At 36.6% G+C, this 19,847-nt stretch overlaps 2 protein-coding genes across 5 annotated transcripts in view; one reads left to right on the plus strand and one right to left on the minus strand.

Moving 5' to 3' along the window:
• The window catches only part of RBP4 (retinol binding protein 4), a 38,372-nt gene extending 33,707 nt beyond the window's left edge, over positions 1–4,665 (minus strand). For 3 of the 4 annotated variants that reach the window (XM_067000990.1, XM_067000993.1, XM_067000992.1), the window contains exons 1-2: positions 4,527–4,655; positions 2,669–2,744 (exon numbers count right to left, since the gene is read on the minus strand). The gene's annotated coding sequence lies outside the window, so the exon portion shown is untranslated. Of the gene's footprint in view, positions 1–2,668; positions 2,745–4,526 lie in introns of all 4 variants that reach the window. The other variant, XM_067000991.1, reaches the window with a different exon arrangement.
• PDE6C (phosphodiesterase 6C) overlaps positions 1–18,889 on the plus strand; it is a 33,795-nt gene extending 14,906 nt beyond the window's left edge. Inside the window, exons 8-22 of the mRNA XM_013191422.3 lie at positions 376–423; positions 617–766; positions 1,580–1,723; positions 1,808–1,876; positions 4,514–4,660; positions 5,034–5,141; positions 5,231–5,340; positions 7,950–8,037; positions 11,681–11,781; positions 12,873–12,980; positions 13,253–13,316; positions 14,366–14,440; positions 14,585–14,668; positions 15,623–15,776; positions 18,623–18,889. Coding sequence (XP_013046876.1) covers positions 376–423; positions 617–766; positions 1,580–1,723; positions 1,808–1,876; positions 4,514–4,660; positions 5,034–5,141; positions 5,231–5,340; positions 7,950–8,037; positions 11,681–11,781; positions 12,873–12,980; positions 13,253–13,316; positions 14,366–14,440; positions 14,585–14,668; positions 15,623–15,776; positions 18,623–18,693 — 1,521 coding nt within the window. The 3' untranslated portion in view covers positions 18,694–18,889. The remainder of the gene's footprint in view (positions 1–375; positions 424–616; positions 767–1,579; positions 1,724–1,807; positions 1,877–4,513; positions 4,661–5,033; positions 5,142–5,230; positions 5,341–7,949; positions 8,038–11,680; positions 11,782–12,872; positions 12,981–13,252; positions 13,317–14,365; positions 14,441–14,584; positions 14,669–15,622; positions 15,777–18,622) is intronic.
• Positions 18,890–19,847: the final 958 nt, after the last annotated feature.

The raw sequence follows: 19,847 nt of genomic DNA on the forward strand, positions 1-19,847 counted from the left end.
GTCGTGGTGAATGACAGTTATTGGTAATCCTATAGCACTTGTAACAGGAGTTAAGGATGAAGCCCTGGGAGTAAGTACTCGATTATTTATTTCTGCAAATCCTCATGCCATTTTAAACTGGCATGAAAGTGGCTTTCTTAACCCTTATGTTTACGCCCTGAGGCATCATACATGAGGCACTTTGCTATAAGCACTCCAGAATTATGTTAGAATAACCGCAATTAAATTAATAGGAATGGTTTTACTTTTTGTAGCTAGCTAGGCTGCTGACTGTTTTTACCTTAGAAAATATATATGCCTTCTTTAAACGTTAGGCCAAGTCATGGCGTATGTTACATTGCCTTTAAACAACGCCTCCTTTTCTTTCTACTGCAGATTTGTAACATGATGAATGCACCAGCAGATGAATATTTCACATTTCAGGTAATTCCAGTGATGATAAGAGTTATAAATTTTGTGGAAAATATGCTAGTGTTTTCCACCAATTAGTTATACATTTGGATACATAAACAATTTTGTAATTTGTGGGACTTAATGTTACATTGCCTATATCGATAGCTGTACTACTACTTTCAAAGAAATATGCAATATTTCCTGCTCTCTGGCTTTCCTACAGAAAGGACCCGTGGATGAGACTGGATGGGTTATAAAAAATGTCCTCTCGTTGCCTATTGTCAACAAAAAAGAAGAAATTGTGGGAGTTGCAACATTTTACAACAGGAAAGATGGAAAACCTTTTGATGAGTATGATGAACAGATCATTGAAGTAAGCTTAATATGATTATAGGCTTTAAGGAGCAATATGATGCTAATCAAAATATTACTGTAAAAACATATTTCATAATATCTGAAAATTTCTAACAGATTCTATTAATATCTAACCAAAAGACTATCTTCTCCACCATACAGCTTCTTAAGAATCAGATAATTTTATTACCCTTTGTAAACCTGAAAATTTATGAGATCATTTATGTTCCAATTACGAACAAAAGTCAGGCGTAATTTTTATTTTTAGTCATTTGACTTTTTAATGATGGTCAACACTGCTGATTAATGTGAGTGGGTAAAAAACAGAACAGAACAGAACAGAATAGTTCAGGTGGAAGGGACCTTCAAAGTTCACCTAGTCCAACTGCCTGACATTTTCAGGGCTAACCAAAAGTTCAGCATATGATTGAGGGTATTGTCCAAATGCCACATGTAAGCAAGTACGCCATGCTGCTTACCAATGGACATCATGCCTGCAAGCACGAACTCAGAGTTCATGCACTTTGGCATGATAAGACGTCACACAGTGAATTCAAGCCCACCCAGCTATCTTAAGCCCCATAAGCCTCAACATCTTGTATACAAAATGAGACTATGGGCCCTTAGTTACATAGGTTGAGACAAACAACATCATTAAAAGCTCTAAGGGTCTAACAGAATCTGCTGATGGAAGGTAAAGGTCTCTAACAGGTAGAGTTGCACGTTGCTTTTTAAAGGGCACTACCAGAAACTGAACTTTAAAAAAAAATCAAATCATCTGTTCAATTTTATCTTCATGCTGTCATCTTCACTTTGCTTGGCTTTGTTCTAGACTCTTACACAATTCCTGGGGTGGTCTGTTTTAAATACTGACACTTATGACAAAATGAACAAACTTGAAAACAGAAAAGACATTGCTCAGGAAATGCTTATGTACCAGACAAAGGCCACTCCTTCTGAAGTTGAATCTATACTGGTGAGTTTCTGTCCACACTCACAAAATTAAAGTAGGAAATTTGCTACACAAAACTGAGTATGTTGTTCATTTTTCATTTTTTAGAAATACAAAGAGAAATTAAATGTAAAGAGTATAGAAGAATGTGATGAAAAGGATCTTATCAGGATTTTGGTAAGTCAATAAACTGAAAATTTGACTTTAGAAAGCATGTTGACATCAGATTGTAATGGACCCTCCTTACAAGAAAAACTTGTATATAGATAAATTCTGTTTAATATAATTGATATTATCTATCAGTTCCAGAAGCTAGATAGAGCTAATTTAATTTAATAACACATCTTCAAGTTTGTTGGTTCCTCCATGTGCACATCCCGCTGATACCTCCAGGGAAACATTCTGTCCCAAATATGTGTTGACAGACTTGGATAACCAGAGTTATATAGAAACATTCATATGAATAAACATTTAAAGTGTTGAACTCCATTAAATTTCCACATGAACGGTGCTATCTCTATAATTATATTTATTTCATTTTGGACATAAAAGAGGGTACCTTGATCTAAGGTTGCTTTCATTTTGAGTAAGAGAACACATACAGGAGTGTCCAGTAGAACTAACCTACTTTCCCATGAATTTTCCTGCATTTCTCTAGACAGAGAAGTCTTACTTTATCTAAAACAAAACTAGAAGATGTGCTTCAGGAAAGCACCAAATGCACTCTGTTAATGATCGAAATAGAACTAGGTTGAAAAAGAAACATCAAACACACACAAGCCTATTGACCTCCAATATCAGCCACATATTTCCTCCTATTACACCACATTTGCTAATGTAGGTATGTATATGTGCATGCCAGGGTTCAATGGTGCTAAAGTTTTACTGGCTCCCACAGAACAGATGCTCACGCAGCTTGCAAGTGGTGAAACACAAAAACATCGACAGTCCCTGTGTAGCTTCACATACCTTTTAAAGAAAACAGAAATAAATATTCTTAAATCTCTCTACTTGAAGAACAGCAAGTGATTAGGATGGTGCTGGCCTACAAATGTAAAAATATAATAATAATGGTATGAATTTTTAAATCTCCAGAAAGCAAGTAAAATGTGTTCTCTCAACACTGTGGTGTCAAATATTTAAAGGTCTTATATATTCTGCACTGCCAAGGCAACATGCAAATTCTTTATCCTATTTAAGGCCTGGAATCCCAGATAGTTAATGAGATAAAGCAGGTGTTTCTAGATCTGATGATTCACAAAGTAATGGGTCTTAAAACACCAGTGCCCCAGGTTTCCTTGTCCTTGACCTCAGAGAAGAGTAAATTTAAAGGAAAATCCAACCAAGGGAGAAGGAAATGCTGTTCCATGGATGTTCAGCATTATTTGTTGAAATACATGCAGACGGGGAAATAGATTTAGTTATAATTTTCCTTATCTGTAAAAAGGAGATCATTTATCGACTATGTGGCAGAAGGGAATAATTGTGGTCATATAATCTATTTTTGTGTTGTATCAGACATCCTTTAAAATATACTACTGCTCTCCTTAGGCTTTGGGACGTACAAATGAAAAGCATTACAGAACAGTTTGCTAATATTGTTATTACCAGTTAGGCTATTCAATGTGAATCCATATAATGCATGCAACTTGAAATTTAATACAAGCTTCTTAACATTTGTATCCTCTGAATTTTAGAATTTAGTAAATGCTTTCTGGACATTCTTTAGTACAAGGAAGAGCTGACCTAAGCTCTGTATCTGCACTTCAGGGAGAGAAAAGTCCTTGAAAAGCATCCAGCCAGCATCTGATAAAATCCAGTATGTGGGGAAAATAAAATGCACTTATACTGTCCACTGCTTCTGGAATGATCCCTCATTTTCATCAGTGGTCAGGGTTGTTCAGAACAGGGTGCTCTAAATTACAGAGGACGCTTCTAATACAGAGTCACCACCAACTACAGCAGTAAAAAGGAAATGACTAAGGGATTTGAAGTAAGCCATAATAACTGAAAACTACATACTCTGTGCATTTAAGCATTGAGATTTCTCTATGAAGTGTATATAGGTTATCACACACACAAAGAGAGATTGTCATAGCAGACAGGGTAAAACAGACTAATTTAGATAGGGTTAGACAGACTAATTGGTTGTGGAACAGCAACAAACCACCAGCACTCTAGAGGTTTAAAAATGTACAGGAATCCTTGCTTGGCTATAGGCTCTCCAGAAGAACGCAAGGCTATAGATAGGTAAGCATGAAAGCAAGTCTTCTCTAATTAAAAAAATTTTAAAAAAAATACAAAAAATAAAAAAATTGTTATATTTTATTCTACAGTTAATGTGGAAAATGTTTTGTTCTAGGAAGCTCATTTTTGGTCACTATATCCATCACTATTCGTAAGATCCAATAGGGAAGAACAACTTTTACTAGGAAAAGCTGGTATTGTTGAATAATTTTGGCTATGAAAAAGATGAACTGCAGCTTTGAGACCAGGGTAAAAGTGGGAGGCCACCAAGGCCTGAGACTTCCTAACTAAGGAATTGCTGAGATGGTCACAACTGACTGTTTTGGAATTCAGGGTAGGCAGAAACACCACCTGCCCAAGACTTTTACCTATTCTCTTGGAGAAGAAAACAGCAGTACCACCATTGTGTTTCAAAACTTAATATGCATTAGATTCTACGGAAACCTGAGGTCTTTGACCATAAAGCAAACATACTGTCCTTATGCAATGTTTCCACTGAAGTAAGAACATTTTCCCAACATCGTTCTGGCCATAAAAAATCCTTGTGCTTTTGACTTTCCCTAACAGAAGGAAGAATTACCTGATCCAAAAGATTTAGAACTATATGAATTCCGCTTCAGTGACTTTCCCGTTACAGAGCATGGCCTCATAACTTGTGGAATACGACTGTTCTTTGAGATAAATGTTGTTGAAAAGTTCAAAGTTCCAGCAGAGGTCTGACTTTTTTTTCATCTTGTTTATGTTTCTTTAAAGATAGAACAAAAATAGCTGGCTGTTGGTACTTTAATATAGAAGTAAGCTATATTAAGTATGAGTAGGATTAATTATTATATGGATAACAATATTCATTCTTAAGCATTTGCATATCTGTCATAAAGTCTTAAAACTGATCCTGAAATTGTGTGACTTGTGGAAGGAATTAAATCAACATACATTTACATAAGAACATTTTGCTGCTGCCATGTTTAATTTAATAGAACTTGCATGTTACCCCAGTAATTTTATAGTATGTTCCATTAATTTTATAGAAATTTTGTAATTTTCTTTCAGTTAGCAGCACAGTATCAACCACTTTTAATCATAACAGGTCCTTACAAGATGGATGTACACAGTCAGAAAGGGCTATCGAGATATCACTTACCACAACTGGCGGCATGGATTCAATGTGGGGCAAACAATGTTTACTCTGCTGATGGTAATACTGCTAATATTAACTTTACATTCATTATTTAGTTTTTCTTTCAAGGCAGGCGCACACTCAGAGTTGTTTCTTTTCTTTTACAGACAGGCAGAATAAAGAAATACTATACTGATCTAGAAGCCTTTGCCATGGTTGCTGCTGCTTTCTGCCATGACATTGATCACAGAGGAACCAACAACCTGTACCAGATGAAGTAAGTGCAAATACTCAAATATACAGCTATGAAGTATTTTTAGTGGTAAATGAAAACAAAACAAAACAACAAAAACACAAACAAAAAAAAACATGTCAACACATGGAAAAACATAATGTAGATATTTCAGTTTATATAGCATGAATGGACATTCATCCTACAGAAGATTCCAACACTTAGTTTGTAGTGGAGCCTCATGCACATGAGGCCACAGAAAAACGAGAAAAGAAAATTAATGAGATAACAAAGCCAAAATTACTGGCAGTGAGTGGGAGCACAGAAGCCTGCAGAGTCTAAAGTACAAATTGATTTGTGTAGGACCTGCAAGGGCTTCTGCCACAGATCTGTCCTCGGCAGCAAGCCAAGGCTGAAGGGGAGACAAGCCTCAGGTGTAATCATCACTCCTTTGCTGTTCTTTAATGCCTTTCAGCATGTCTAAAAGCCCATATCTGGACTACGGTTGTTTTGAGTTCATGCCAGACCTCTGTAGCTCCCCAGTCTGAAAATTGTTTTAGGTGCTGTAAGAGGAATTCATTCATGCAAATGAGACGGCTTTGCTACAATATGATCAAAAGGACAAGAATTATTTTGCCTCTAACATTTTTAAGTGAAAAAATATTTAAATGAAGGTCAAGAAGACAAAAAAAATAATGTGGAACAACAGAAGTTAGGCTAGAAATATAAAAACATCTATGTCTGTTGATATTACAGCAGGAAAAAAAAATTAAAATAATAAAAAAAAAAAACAAAAAACAAACAACAAACAGTTACAACAGTATGGCACACAAATTCATATGACTTATCTGTCATGGCCAGCAAGATCCAAAATCAAACTTGTGTTCTCTTTCTTTCTGCACCACCTGTAACATAAAATTAGCTTCAATAAAAAGAGTAGAAAGTCCCTTAACTGGAGTTATTTTTTTCAAGATAGGGCAAAATCACTTTTCTGGAGAGGAATTCATGATGTTGAATAGACAAGGGCCAGCTTAAAAAAAGACTGGATTTCAGGTGCATTCTTTTTCTCAGTTTTCTACTGGCTGATTTGCCTAGTTTTTTTGTTCTCTCCAGTGAGTTTACTGACTGACATAGGTCCTTTCCTGAGGTGTGATCTCATCATATTATACAGGATTCTGAACTATTGAGATTGCTTTTTGCCATGGGATTCGTTACACATCATGAAGTTATGCTTTGCAATTCATGATCCTTTGCGTTCTGAGTGTGTAAAATATTCTAAAGGATTTCTTTGTGATCTTTCCGTTGTTGATACTAGGTTTTTGTTATGAAACAATACTAATTCATATTACTTTAAACATTACGTATCATGGTGAGACCAAGTACTCTCTTAAGAGTGATCAATCTGTCCTTTAGTCTTTCATGTGATTTATTTGGGCTTGTTTCTGTGTGCTAGGCAGAGAACACAGGTATCTCAGGATGTCATGTGTACCAGGAGATTATAGCCGTAATTTTTGGAGAACTATTTCACACCAGCTGTATCTCCAGAATGATTCATCCTTCTTCTCTGCCCCTGGACACACTCTGCCCAGGAGAGGAGTTTCAGACTGCATGCTGGAGCAGTGACGTTAAGGGATTTTCTGATTATTCTCTGGGATTCTCCAGGTGACGTAGGAGAAAGAGAATGACAGACACTGATTCTTATTCAGCTGACTGCCTCTCAGCCAAATAAGTTTAAGGGGTTTTAAAATCTTCCTATTGTGGTCTTCCCCAGCTGAAAGCCCTCTACTTGAGGTCATACGCAGTAAAGCTATTTATAAAAGCTATCAGCTTTGCTGTTACAGCCTGGAAGTCTGCCTCCTCTACGCTGGCAGAAAATACAGGTAGCCTATACCAATGCACCTTAGGTTATCTCAGGAATTAACTTTTTGGCCAATGGAGGACAGGAGGAAAATACGCTTCCAAACATGCAGAACCACCTATAATGTAGATAGTACACTTCTCCCTTCTTCCCGCTGCCATAGTCTGAAGCAGAATTACCTCTTCTTGAAGTCTATCCCAAGGCTCAGAGGGATGCTTTGAGCTATGTGCTAAGACACATTGAACACATCTGAGCTGTCAGGACTTGTGCAGTTCATAAAACAATGACTCTGAGGGAAGGGAGGAGCCAAAGGGCACCTGAGGAATTAAACTCTATTATACCATTACTTTAGCTTCAGCTGTAGTGAATCAGTATCACAGGGGACATGCTCCACAGTCATTACAGGCAGACAACAGTTCAAAAGCCATGCCACACAATAAATACTGAATGATGGATACAAGCCCTTTTTAAGCAACACAGAAACTATGTAGATTAAACAAACAGCAAAAGAGAACGTGCAAGATGAAACAGTGGCACGTTTTCAAAAAGACAGTTTTTGAATTTTGAGCCCTCTCCTTTGACTGTCAGTGGGCACTGAACACCCAGTGCTCTCTAATTTCTGTCTTTACCATCACAAGAATGAAGGCAAGCAAGCATGTTTTTTGTTCTGCCTCATACTAGTGGTCAATATATAAATTAAACTATTGAATATGCAGATCAGAAGCATTCGAATCAGAATCCTAAATAAAAAATAATGCCTTCAAGATAGTATAAAAAATCGTCTCTTTTTCAACAGATCAGCTGCTCCACTGGCAAAACTTCATGGCTCTTCCATTTTAGAAAGACATCACCTAGAGTACAGTAAAACCTTACTGCAAGATGAGGTATGTTTGCATGAATATTCTGCTTACACTGATCAACACAAAAGATCCAATTAAGTTACAACATTCCAAATTTCTCCAGCTTTTATTCATTTCTCTAATTCCAAATTAAGAAATTGTGCTCAAATTCAGAAGTTTAAAACAAATTCTTATGTACTGTCTACTTCACAGAAACGTCAGTAATTTTGCCAGAAATTGATTCACTCAAGATAAAAAAACTTGTCCTGTGGGCCTCACTCACATGCCTCAATTATTTCTGCTTTCGCTAAAAATCTGAAGTTGAAGTAGAAAATACATGGTGTTGTAATTAAACTGCTGCCCCTCATTCTGAGTTCATTGTTGGCTCTGGCAACTGAGGAACAAAGGGATGAAGCTGTTTATGGAGGCTCCCCTCGCCCGCCCCCCGCCCCCCATCTCACTAAAACCGCTAAAGTAGCTTCATGGTAGCTTCATGGTTCTGTGGCAGCTCTCATTACTGCTCTTCCCTGAATTAGATGCTTTCTCCCTTCTCTTCTGCCACCCTAAATGTCTCTACCCCCTCTCCCTATCACTTTTCATACCCCTGCTGCCTCAGCCTGGGCAAGCACATGCATTTCCTTATGCCCACAGGGGCACTGTGGGGCCATGTTTTTCCCCCTCAGCTCTCCTCAGGCTCAACAAAATGGCGGCACTGCAACCAGACAAGGCCTGCTGCTCCACAGAGCCCTGACCTCCTGCATGGGTCAGCCATTCCTCCCTAAGTGGTGCCTGGTTCTGTCCCCACTAGAAGGGAAAAGACTACTTACAACACTTTAAAGGATATTTTTCAGGGAAATAAGAAAAAGACTTAACAATCTAGGCCTGAAAACTGGTGGTTGGAAGGCCCCTTCCAGCTTGTTTGTACCAGTGTGGCAGGCACTCACTTCCACATCCATTTTTAATTTTGTAATTTTCTAATCCCTAAAGAGGTACTATTTCCTGACCACAGCAGGGCATAATCAGAATAAATCCTTACACTTATCAGTAGCACAGTGGTCTTAAACAAAACAGAATATTTATGATTAAAAAAAAAAATTATTTCCTTTATTGATGGAGATGTACTTTTTCAAATGCGAGATTCTGGGGCCTAACCACTGCTTTTTGCTAGAGCAATTGTCAGGATCTTTGAAGGTGCTGAACTGTGGTATCTGACACCCCAAGCTCTCACATGGATTGTCCCATCAGTGAAGGAAGGAAGGAAAACCAGGACACAGAAAATGCTGAGTGTGACGCTTTCATTCCCTTTGCTAGAGAAAAAGGGCATTACACTTACTAGAGCAGGTCCCTAACAGCACTGCAGGCAGTTGTGCTGACTCAGGCTAACAGGAGGAAAAGGTCTCTACTGTGAAACTTCAAAAAGTCTAGAAAAACTATCATGTCTAAGCAAAGAAGTAAGGAAAAGCAGCCATTTCTTTATGAATTATGAGAATACAGTTGATTTTTAAAATTATTTTTATTTTTTAATTTATATATGGCAATGGCAGACTGAGTCAAAGTGAATTTACTTAGTTGTGCAGCCTCTGGAGGCAACATCTTAGATCTGCATACACAGTTATTCAGCCATGTATTCTGGTCCCATCCTGTTATCCAAACACAACTCCTTCCTGGTCTTTCTCCCAGTTTCTGTGCTGGTTGATCCCTCCTTTCTTTTTCAAAAGCATTTTTCACTTTCCTGTCTTTCCTCTTAAAAGGAGGTACTTCTTTAACAGCTTACATTTTCCAACCTGCAAGGCCCTTTGGGACTGTGTACCCTGTCTCCCTGAGGGTACTCACAGGGTATGAGAAACACAGTTTTGCTACCAGTGCTAATGAGGAGGAAGCATAGAATCATAGAATCATTACGGTTGGAAAAGACCTTCAAGATCATCTGGTCCAACCATCACCCTACTACCAATGTCTCCCACTAAACCATGTCCCTAAGAGCCAGGTCTAACCTTTCCTTGAACACCCCCAGGGACGGTGACACCACCACTTCCCTGGGCAACCCATTCTAGTGCCTGACTGCTCTTTCTGAGAAGAAATGTCTCCTCATTTCCAACCTAAACCTCCCCTGGCGCAACTTGAGGCCATTCCCTCTAGCCCTATCACTAGTTACCTGTGAGAAGAGGCCGACCCCCAGCTCCCCACAGCTTCCTTTCAGGTAGTTGTAGAAAGCAATAAGGTCTCCCCTGAGCCTCCTCTTCCCCAGACTAAACAACCCCAGTTCCCTCAGCCACTCCTCACAGGACTTGTGTTCCAGGCCCTTCACCAGCTTCGTAGCCCTTCTCTGGACACGCTCCAGGGCCTCGATGTCCTTCTTGTACTGAGGGGCCCAAAACTGAACGCAGTACTCGAGGTGCAGCCTCACCAGAGCAGAGTACAGGGGGACAATCACCTCCCTAGTCCTGCTGGCTACACTATTCCTGATACAAGCCAGGATGCTGTGGGCCTCCTTGGCCACCTGGGCACACTGCTGGCTCATGTTCAGGCGAGCATCAAGCAGCACTACCAGATCCTTTTTCCCTGCACAGCCTTCCAGCTACTCTCCCCCAAGCCTGTAGCGCTGCATGGGGTTGTTGTGGCCAAAGTGCAGGACCCGGCACTTAGCCATGTTGAACCTCATCCCATTGGCCTTTGTTCACATCCCTCTGCAGGGCCTTGTTACCCTCTGGCAGATCAACACTTCCCCCAACTTGGTGTCATCTGCAAACTTACTGAGGGTGCATTCAATTCCCTCATCCAAATCATCAATAAAGATATTAAAGAGGTTGGGCCCCTACACAGACTTCTGAGGAACACCACTGGTGACCGGTTGCCAGCTGGATTTCACTCTGTTCATCAATACTCTCTGGGCCTGGCTGTCCAGCCAGTTTTTAACCCAGCAAAGAGTGTACCTGTCAAAGCCATGGGCAAACGAATTACTGCTCCATTATCCTGGCCCTTCAGGACATGGAGAAACAAAATCATCTGCATTTAAGCAATCATCTGTAAGGACACCAGACAAGATATATTTAAGCTACTAGACTATCTTGACATTAGATTGTGCATAGGCCCTGCCCATCATTTTAACAACCCTGCTAGTAGAACTGAACATTTGATTTCCTCATTGGCCCTCAGAGACTACCATGACTGCAGGTCTGAAAGTGCAGGGTAGCTTTCTTTGCCATTATTCTTTGCCTATGCTCTTAATCTGAAAGAGGAAGGCTAAACTATACCTTTCTCTTCCCCCGTAACATGTAAGATTAACTATGTAGGCCTGAAGTAATTCATCTAGGATCACTTGCTGCAAAAGAGTAGCTTTTATATTCTGTACATAGAAATATCATACTTTACCGTATATTCCTTCTGCCAGTCAAGGTTTGGTTAGTATATATGACATTGTTGTGAAAAAAAAAATGTAGGATGTTTTTATTTGGATCTCAGTATTAGACACTTGTGCAGCAGTAATTGACAGAATGGTATTAAAACTTAAGAACTGCTCTTGAATGAAGGCCATCTCTGACAACTGAAAAACTTTTCATGTGTAGCGTTATGTTGATTTAGGCCATACATGCAGTTTTGTTATACTTTTCTATGGGACAGGGTGTATAGTACAAACCAAAGACAGTTTTATAAGAGGAATTGAATTCGTAAACTTTCCATCTTGCAGAGTTTAAACATCTTCCAGAACCTAAATAAGCGCCAGTTTGAAACCGTTCTACACTTATTTGAAGTTGCAATAATAGCAACTGACTTGGCTTTGTATTTCAAGTAAGTACTAAATTCTGTGTAACTTCCTACTGAAAAAAAATGTCAGTTCTATACAATTTACATCTGTAGTTTACTTGTTATATGCAGAGTACAGAGCTGTATTTTAAATTGTTTTTAATAACTCTTAATTCTTATAAAAAAACAACACAAGACATTCTTAGTTTCTTTATAAACTTTCAAATTTCAGAGCAAGTTAGGTTCATATACATACAACAGGTCATTCAAGTATGCGTTTAGCTACAGCAGACATTGTATTTCAGAAGTGTGGATTCTGTAGCCTAGTAGTAAGCTTGCCGGCATGTATTTAGTGTACCATACTACAACTACTCATACCAAACAGGAACATGCTTATGACATGGAAATTGAGATTCTGGTTTAAGAACAGACATCGAGTGATCCCAGTGCTAAATATCCCAAAGACTTCAGAGATCAAATTACCTATCCTGTTTCAAGGTTACTAACTTGACATGCTTTTAAACAGGGTATTGAGCTTTTGGTTTTTTTGGTCCAGATGTCTCACAAGTTGGACAATTTAAAGCCAGGAGACAGGAAAAGTTTAGTAAGTTGTTCAACAGCAGTAACTAAATTTTAATGAAAATTAACTTAATAATTTCATTCATTATATGTGCAAATTAAAGGATTTATTAAGCAATAATAAGACATCTGTATTTTTCAGAGTTTTCAGTCAGATTTTATGGCTTTTTTTGACATTTGAGGAGACAGAGTTGAAGAACATTTGTTAGCTATTTGTTTCAATTTTCACAATTCATTATGTTACTGGAAGGGATAATATTAAGGAAAATATAATACTAAAGAAACAAGAATGTCACCCCAAACAGTTTAATACGCAGAGTCACGAAACCTGTTATGTGGTTGTCAGGAGCTAGAACATATGTCAATGGTATACAGCAAAATCTAGATGTGTTAGGTTAACTAGAAACCTTGAGTTTGGTGGAAAGAAGGCATCACTATGAAACTGTTGTGACCAGGATACATTTTTGGAAAAGCATAAATATGAGAAATATGGTTTTCTATTTTTCATGCAGGAATTTTTGTTCACTAATATATGGTTTATTGGTATGTTTTCACAGGAAAAGGACTATGTTTCAAAAGATTGTGGATGCAATTGAAAAAATGGAAACAGAAGAGGAAGCAATTAAATATATATCTATTGACCCAACCAAAAAAGAAGTCATCATGTAGGTGGTTAATATCTTACTCTTTATTCAATCAGTTATCTACAGCCAGATTTTAAAAGTATTTGGGCACCTAGATATGCAAGTTGAGACTTGGTGTTATTGTATGATGATGAGCATAACCATGATTTTAAATAGGAAATAGATGTCAACAGGCTTCTCAAAAGGTGCATCCATCTGCATCTTAGGTATCTAAACCCCTGAAAAAAATCTGTATTTTTTTTCTTTTCTTTCATCATCCTAATTATATTCCATTTTGCCTTACATTTTCAAAGGGCTATGATGATGACTGGATGTGACTTGTCTGCCATAACCAAGCCTTGGGAAGTGCAGAGTAAAGTAGGTACTTTTCAGACACTGCTGCATTTGCTGGCTGTTTTATTGCCCATTTGCTAAATGATCATTAAAAAATGCTTATTATCATTAAATAGATATTTAACTATTTGCACCCAACTATCTTTCCAGAAAACAACTTTTATTTATCTGTCACTGAGAGCATAAGGGCTCCATGATGCCCCTCTCCACCCACACTACAGTTGATCTACCCTTTTCTACTTGTCAGTCAGCTAAAACCATTTCTGATTCTGTCAGCTGTTCTAGCTACCGTTAAATCTTAATCCATTATTTTTGTGTTATCTAATTTTTGCTATTTTTCAAGTATTTTTAAGGTACAGATTTCACAACAGAACAATTTGAATGAATTGCGTCTATTCTGTAGATCTTGGTGCTGTTTCAAAGTAGCTTAATCATGCTAAAAATAAATTCAGTAATACAGTGTGACACTGTGTTGTAGATAAGTACCTCAAATACTTCAGTACTTATTGACCATCATGCTCAAGCTCATCTGTTAGTCTTACGGATATAGGTTTTAATAACGCATAATCCAAATACAGCTGCAAGATGCTTGTAGAGCGTTCTACGTAATATACATTACAAGAACTAGAAGATTCTGTTGTGTTGCTAGTATTGTCATGGTACTGCTGATGATAATCTGTCATTCAGTCAGTATGCACCAGAATTTCAAACTGTTAGATAATTTACTTGCTGGAAAAAGCACACCAGAGATTGTCTGTAATTCTTGAAAGAAATACTCAACTATCTCGAGGGATTAATGAATGGAATTAAATTGTCTTTGACCAAAATTCTCTATTTATAATGCATCTTGCAAGAAATAAATCCTCTTTTGTGGGTGTGAAGTTAGTAACAATAGTTAAATACCCAATTGAGAATACATTGATTTAAACAGTATTATGCCAGTCTGAGTTAATCAACATTTTCAAATTTTCTGTAAAGCCTTGTTCTTTCCTTTATCTATGTATTTATTTATTAATTAATTCATTCAGATTTACTACTTTCTGCTTACACTTCCATTGAATTATGATTTTCAGGTTGCCCTCATGGTTGCAAATGAATTCTGGGAGCAAGGTGACCTGGAACGAACTGTGCTACAGCAACAACCAATTGTAAGCACTAAATAATTTAACTGTGTTAAGCAATATTATCTGTTATTTAAATATTGAATAGATAATGGTCCATGATGATTATTAGATCATTACATCCAAAAGAATGATGTCTGCATAATCTAAATTACTGCTATTCTGTTCTAGCCCATGATGGACAGAAACAAAGGAGATGAACTACCTAAGCTCCAAGTTGGTTTCATAGATTTTGTGTGTACATTTGTGTACAAGGTAAGAATAATATTTTTGGTTTTCCCACTACAGCAGTTCTGATGGTGCAATTAGGGACAAACCATTGCACCAAAAAAAATCTAGAGAGCAGCAGGAATCATAGTTATAGGGTAAATAACACAACCACCACCAATATCACAACCACCACAATTTTTCAATCTTTTGTTACATAGAAGAATTGCTCCCACAAAGCAAATTCAAGAGATGGTATTAACTGAAGATCTCAATGAAACTCGAGGGCACTAAAGTTTTGTTACTACCCTCCTTGAAAGACTGAATTAGAAGGCCCAGTCTGAATCTTCAGTCCCATTTAGTATAAATACGCAACATGTACGTGGTTACAGAAATCAATTAATGGCACAGTGAAGAGAACAGAAACTTGCAATATTCTGGAAGTTTAGCTATCACATGTCTTCTAGAAAGCAATGAAACGCTGACATGGTTAATACCAATCTAGCTTTTCATATTAATCCAAAATATCACAGAAAAGTGATTTGTACCTGAAGATATGAAAATATTACATCCTAATCTGCTTGGAATATACTATGAGATACTAGACTATATCATTGTATTCTGATATTGATAATCATATGATGAAATACCAGGTATCATAGAATAAACCACCATTGCATGCCACCAAGAATATGCTCTCAAATATGCACTGGCAGGTACTGGCACGTTTTAAAAACTTTTTTTCCATTCTGTAGAAAAAAACACTACCAGATATGGAGCAAGTGGTTGCAAAAGAAAGTGAAATCAAATAGAATTAATTCATCTAGTATACATACTGAAATAATTAGATTTTCTAGAAAAATGAAAGCAAATGTTTTATCTGCAAAGCAGCAGTATTTCTGGAAATTCAGACTTTAGAAGTCATCAGTGTCTACAGTTTTCTAATTTACTAATTAGGAAATTTTCTAATTTACTAATTTTTAATTTAAATTGGTTGTACAGGAATTCTCAAGGTTTCACAAAGAAATTACACCTATGTTTGATGGTCTTCAAAACAATAGGGTTGAGTGGAAAACACGGGCTGATGAATATGAAGAAAAGATGAAAGTTATTGAGGACCAAAAGAAAAAGGAAGAAGAAGAAGCTGCCAAGAAAGGTTAAATAACTTCTAAGATTTTCCTTCATATATATGTGTAGGCAGTCAGTATGTTCTCTCTCTCTAAAATTTACACATGCTGTACACTTCTGCAATATTCTTAACAGTAATGGTCTGACTTAGCCAAATTAGCTTTATCTTTAGTTGAAAGAGGAGTAACCTTTCAAGATGACACAAATCCAGTACACTGACCTCATTTTCTAAAATGCACGATTACAGAAAATGTTCATAACAGAAGTGAAGGGGATGTAAAATTTCTTTTTTTGTAAGACATAAAACTGAATGTAATTAATCACCTCTATTTATCTGTGAATGTTAGAACCACCTGAAATATGAGACGTATCAAAATTCTGCATGGCTTCAGCCTCAAATATATTCACATGCTTTGTTTAAGCTGAAAACAAAAACTTAAGGAAAAGGGTTGAGAATGGACAGTGTGTTTTTGGAACATCCCCACTCCTCTTCCAAGTTTGAGATAAAGCTTTTGGCTCTAGTTTCCTGTTGTCAGTTCCTTGGTTAAAATATGGTCTCATAGTACAAATTTAACACTAATCTAAGAGAACCCAAGTCCTAAAATTGAAAGTATGGCTTTGCATATGATAACCCAGAAGATAATCTACAATCTATAAAAAAAATAATCTAAATAATTTATAGAAACTGAGAACATATCACTCAAGTGTAAGAGTGAAAGTAGTTATTTTTATTCTGTATTACATGCGGAGCATGAGCTCTGGTAATCAGCTGAGATGACTGAAAAGATTCAGAGATTAAAAAATAAATCGTGATTTATAGGGAATGATTTATTGTCAGCTAACTTAAAGGAAAGTTAGTTTACTCTTATAGTTTATTTTGAATCTTTAAAACAAAACAGTACTGAATAATCTATTTGTTAATCAGTGTCTATGGGAAATAGGTGAGTATTTTCCAGATTTCACACAAAAGAAAATTTTACCCATCAGGTTACTGTCAGAATTTGAAGCAAAACTAGAAAGTTATTGGCTCCTAAAAAAAATGTTAATAGGCTAAATTTTTTTTTAAAAATATGTTCCTGTACTTATTAAAAAGGCACTGTAAGCTACATGGTTTAATCAAAGCAGATTTTTGAAAGAGATCTACTGAGTCAAGTTACTACTGTACAAACAAATTTTTAAAAGTTTAAAATGCATTGTATTTTATCAGGCCAAATTAAACATTATCCTCCAAACAGCATGTATATTCAGTTAGCATGTATATTACATGAACTGTTACAGAAACAACTTATAATAAAACTATATGAAATATTTTGGCCTGCTCACACTGTGATACCACTTACAATCTCATAGGAATTACGCCCACTCTATTCTCTCTCAGATTTATTTTAAAAGGCTTTTTTTTTCCAATTAATCTTATCATCTTATTAATTTATTGCTGAGAATTAGCTGGTTCTGAATATGAACACTGGGATGTAAGCATCTGAGTTTCACAGAAATACCAGCGAAAGCCAACCCTCATTACATATTTGCTTTTTTTGGCAAAGGGAATAGTTACTGAAGTCTCATTCTATGCTCTTAAGGTTCCTCTTAGCTAAAAATAAAATAATACTTTAGGAATTTAGGACTTTAGGAAGAACCATGTACTGATATTCCCACTTGAAGGCAGGACCATGTCACATCATTGGCATTTTGGAGTCACTTAAATCACTGACTTAGGGAAATAAGTGTTTTCCCACAGGGAACTTTACACAGGCTGGCATGGACAGACTGATTTACAGGAGCCAAGGATCTGGTCTTCTTTGCATATCATAGTTAGTATATAAAAAAAAAAAAAAGTGAATTATTTTGTCTCTTTTAAAATGTGCATTGGAATGAGGCCATGCACATTTGTGAAGAACAGATCTGACACTATCAAATCAAGGCCATGTAAATATATGCGTTTGTTAAGTCAGTTCATACAAACAATAACATGATGCATGCTGAACCACGGTCATTTCTCTAGATCACACTGACCTGGCTATTCTGAGCCATTCAGTAAACAAAATAAACATACTTGCTGAACCACTACAGTGGAAAGTTCAGAACAGAAACTAAAACAGTATACAGTATTTAACTAAGAAAATAAAATACATATTTAGTAACATAGTGTTGATTATATCCACAAATTACAGAGGGTAGGACACTGATTATGTGACATGTTTCAATGCAGGTGGAAAGGGTCGAAAATGACCTAGTAACATGGTGATCCACAGCTTTCAAATGTAAGTTTTAATTCTAATATTGGTATCTTACCTTAAATGAATCTGGAAACACAATTTATTACATTGAAAGAATCTTAACTGTGACCAATAAACATCTGTGGAATCATTTGAGTGAGATATTAACAGAACCAGTTGCTATGGATAAGAAATATTTAAGCAGTCTCTCTCTTAACTGGTTATTACCAAGGGATTCATGCAGGGTTGGATCAAAGTTCATACAAATAGGTCAAATTAAATTTTGTATCATCTCATTCAAAAATAATTTCAAAGATGATATTGATCCAAGAGTTTCTTTTGCATGGCTTGCATACTTCAGTTTTGTATGTGTGGGAGAGAGTTATATAAGCTACTGAAACTTTCCAGGAAGAGTGGTTCAGTGTGTTTGGTCCTTTGAGAAATGTGGTATCAACTGGTACTTCATATACTTACATGTACGTATAGTGTATATTGTTGTTGCATATTCCATTTTCCCAGACAAGTAGCAAAAACACTTTCAACTTACAGAAGGTCAAACACACATAATATCCTTATAACAAAAGCAACACTTTTTAAACAAGAAATGAGAGCAACTGAAAGTAACAGAAAATATTCACTTTCCCTTTTTTTTTTTTAGCTGAAAATGCAGCTGGAGGTGGTGGTGGAAGTGGAGAGGATGGAAAATCCAAAACCTGTATAATTTTGTAATTTGTCTCAAAGACACTGTTTCTGCTACAGAAAAGATATCGAGAAAGAACTTCAATGAGCCCCAGTGGATTTCTGCTTCGCATAGAATAGTATAGATCAATCTCTTAACATTCCTCTTAAACACTTGTCATTTGTTGGATATAATTTTCACTGGAGTAGAAGAAACAGTTACAATTAAAAACTGAAAAATCAAAAGACAAAAGAAAAAATAACGGTGCAAAATAAGTTACTGTGCACTCTAAATACTTTTTCATGACACTCAATTTATATACAGTATTTTTATTAAAATATGTAACTTCTGCACACTGTCCAGAAAAAATATAAATAATTTTGATAGATCTTATATGAAATTGCTGAATGAAACCTAACATGTACAATTTAATCAAAAAATTGTGATTTTCCTAAAATGTATATTTAGATTTTTATATTATGTGTATTTCCTTAATCTGGCATTGTGTCCTTTTGCATCATACTCAGTACTAAATACAGTTCTAGTGCAAGCATTTCCTTCACTTTAGGAGAGCTAAACACAATTCTCTGGCTCATATCTATAAACAGCAGGGCCATGGTACAGTCTTTTTTCAAAACTACCACGGATAAATCTGCAAATTATAGTTATAGCTTGGAGAAGCCGCTTCTTTGCCCATGTGCAAATGGCTCTGCCCATAGTTCCTAAACTTAACACCTTTTATTTTAAAAATCTAAAAAGGCACACCAGAAACATATAAGTGAGAATTTACCAAGATACCTATACCACTATATCTATAGAAGGTTCTACATTCAAATGCATTTTAAAAAGCTCGTACTCCCAATGTACCTTTTTTAAAATACGGTAAATGAACAGAATTTTCTAGTATTTGAAAACCAATGAACTGGCACCAGTTTAATCTTGGGAGCAAGATGACAGCAGAAGTAGAACACATCAGAATTCACATTATCTGCCTTTCCACAACCAAGACAGACTGCATACAAATCATCTCTTCGTAAAAAAATATCTCCCTACAAAAGCCTTCTGTCCTTGAAGCACGACAGAGACCACTCAAGGCTTTCTACTCAGGTCTCATGAAGTCAGGTCCTCCTGCAGATAAAGAAAGGAAAACGGCTACTGTATTGTGCACAGATCTGAATATTCACTGGAACCAGTTCCAATCCTA

This window comes from Anser cygnoides, chromosome 7 (assembly GCF_040182565.1).
Source record: "Anser cygnoides isolate HZ-2024a breed goose chromosome 7, Taihu_goose_T2T_genome, whole genome shotgun sequence".
NCBI classification, from domain to species: domain Eukaryota; kingdom Metazoa; phylum Chordata; class Aves; order Anseriformes; family Anatidae; genus Anser; species Anser cygnoides.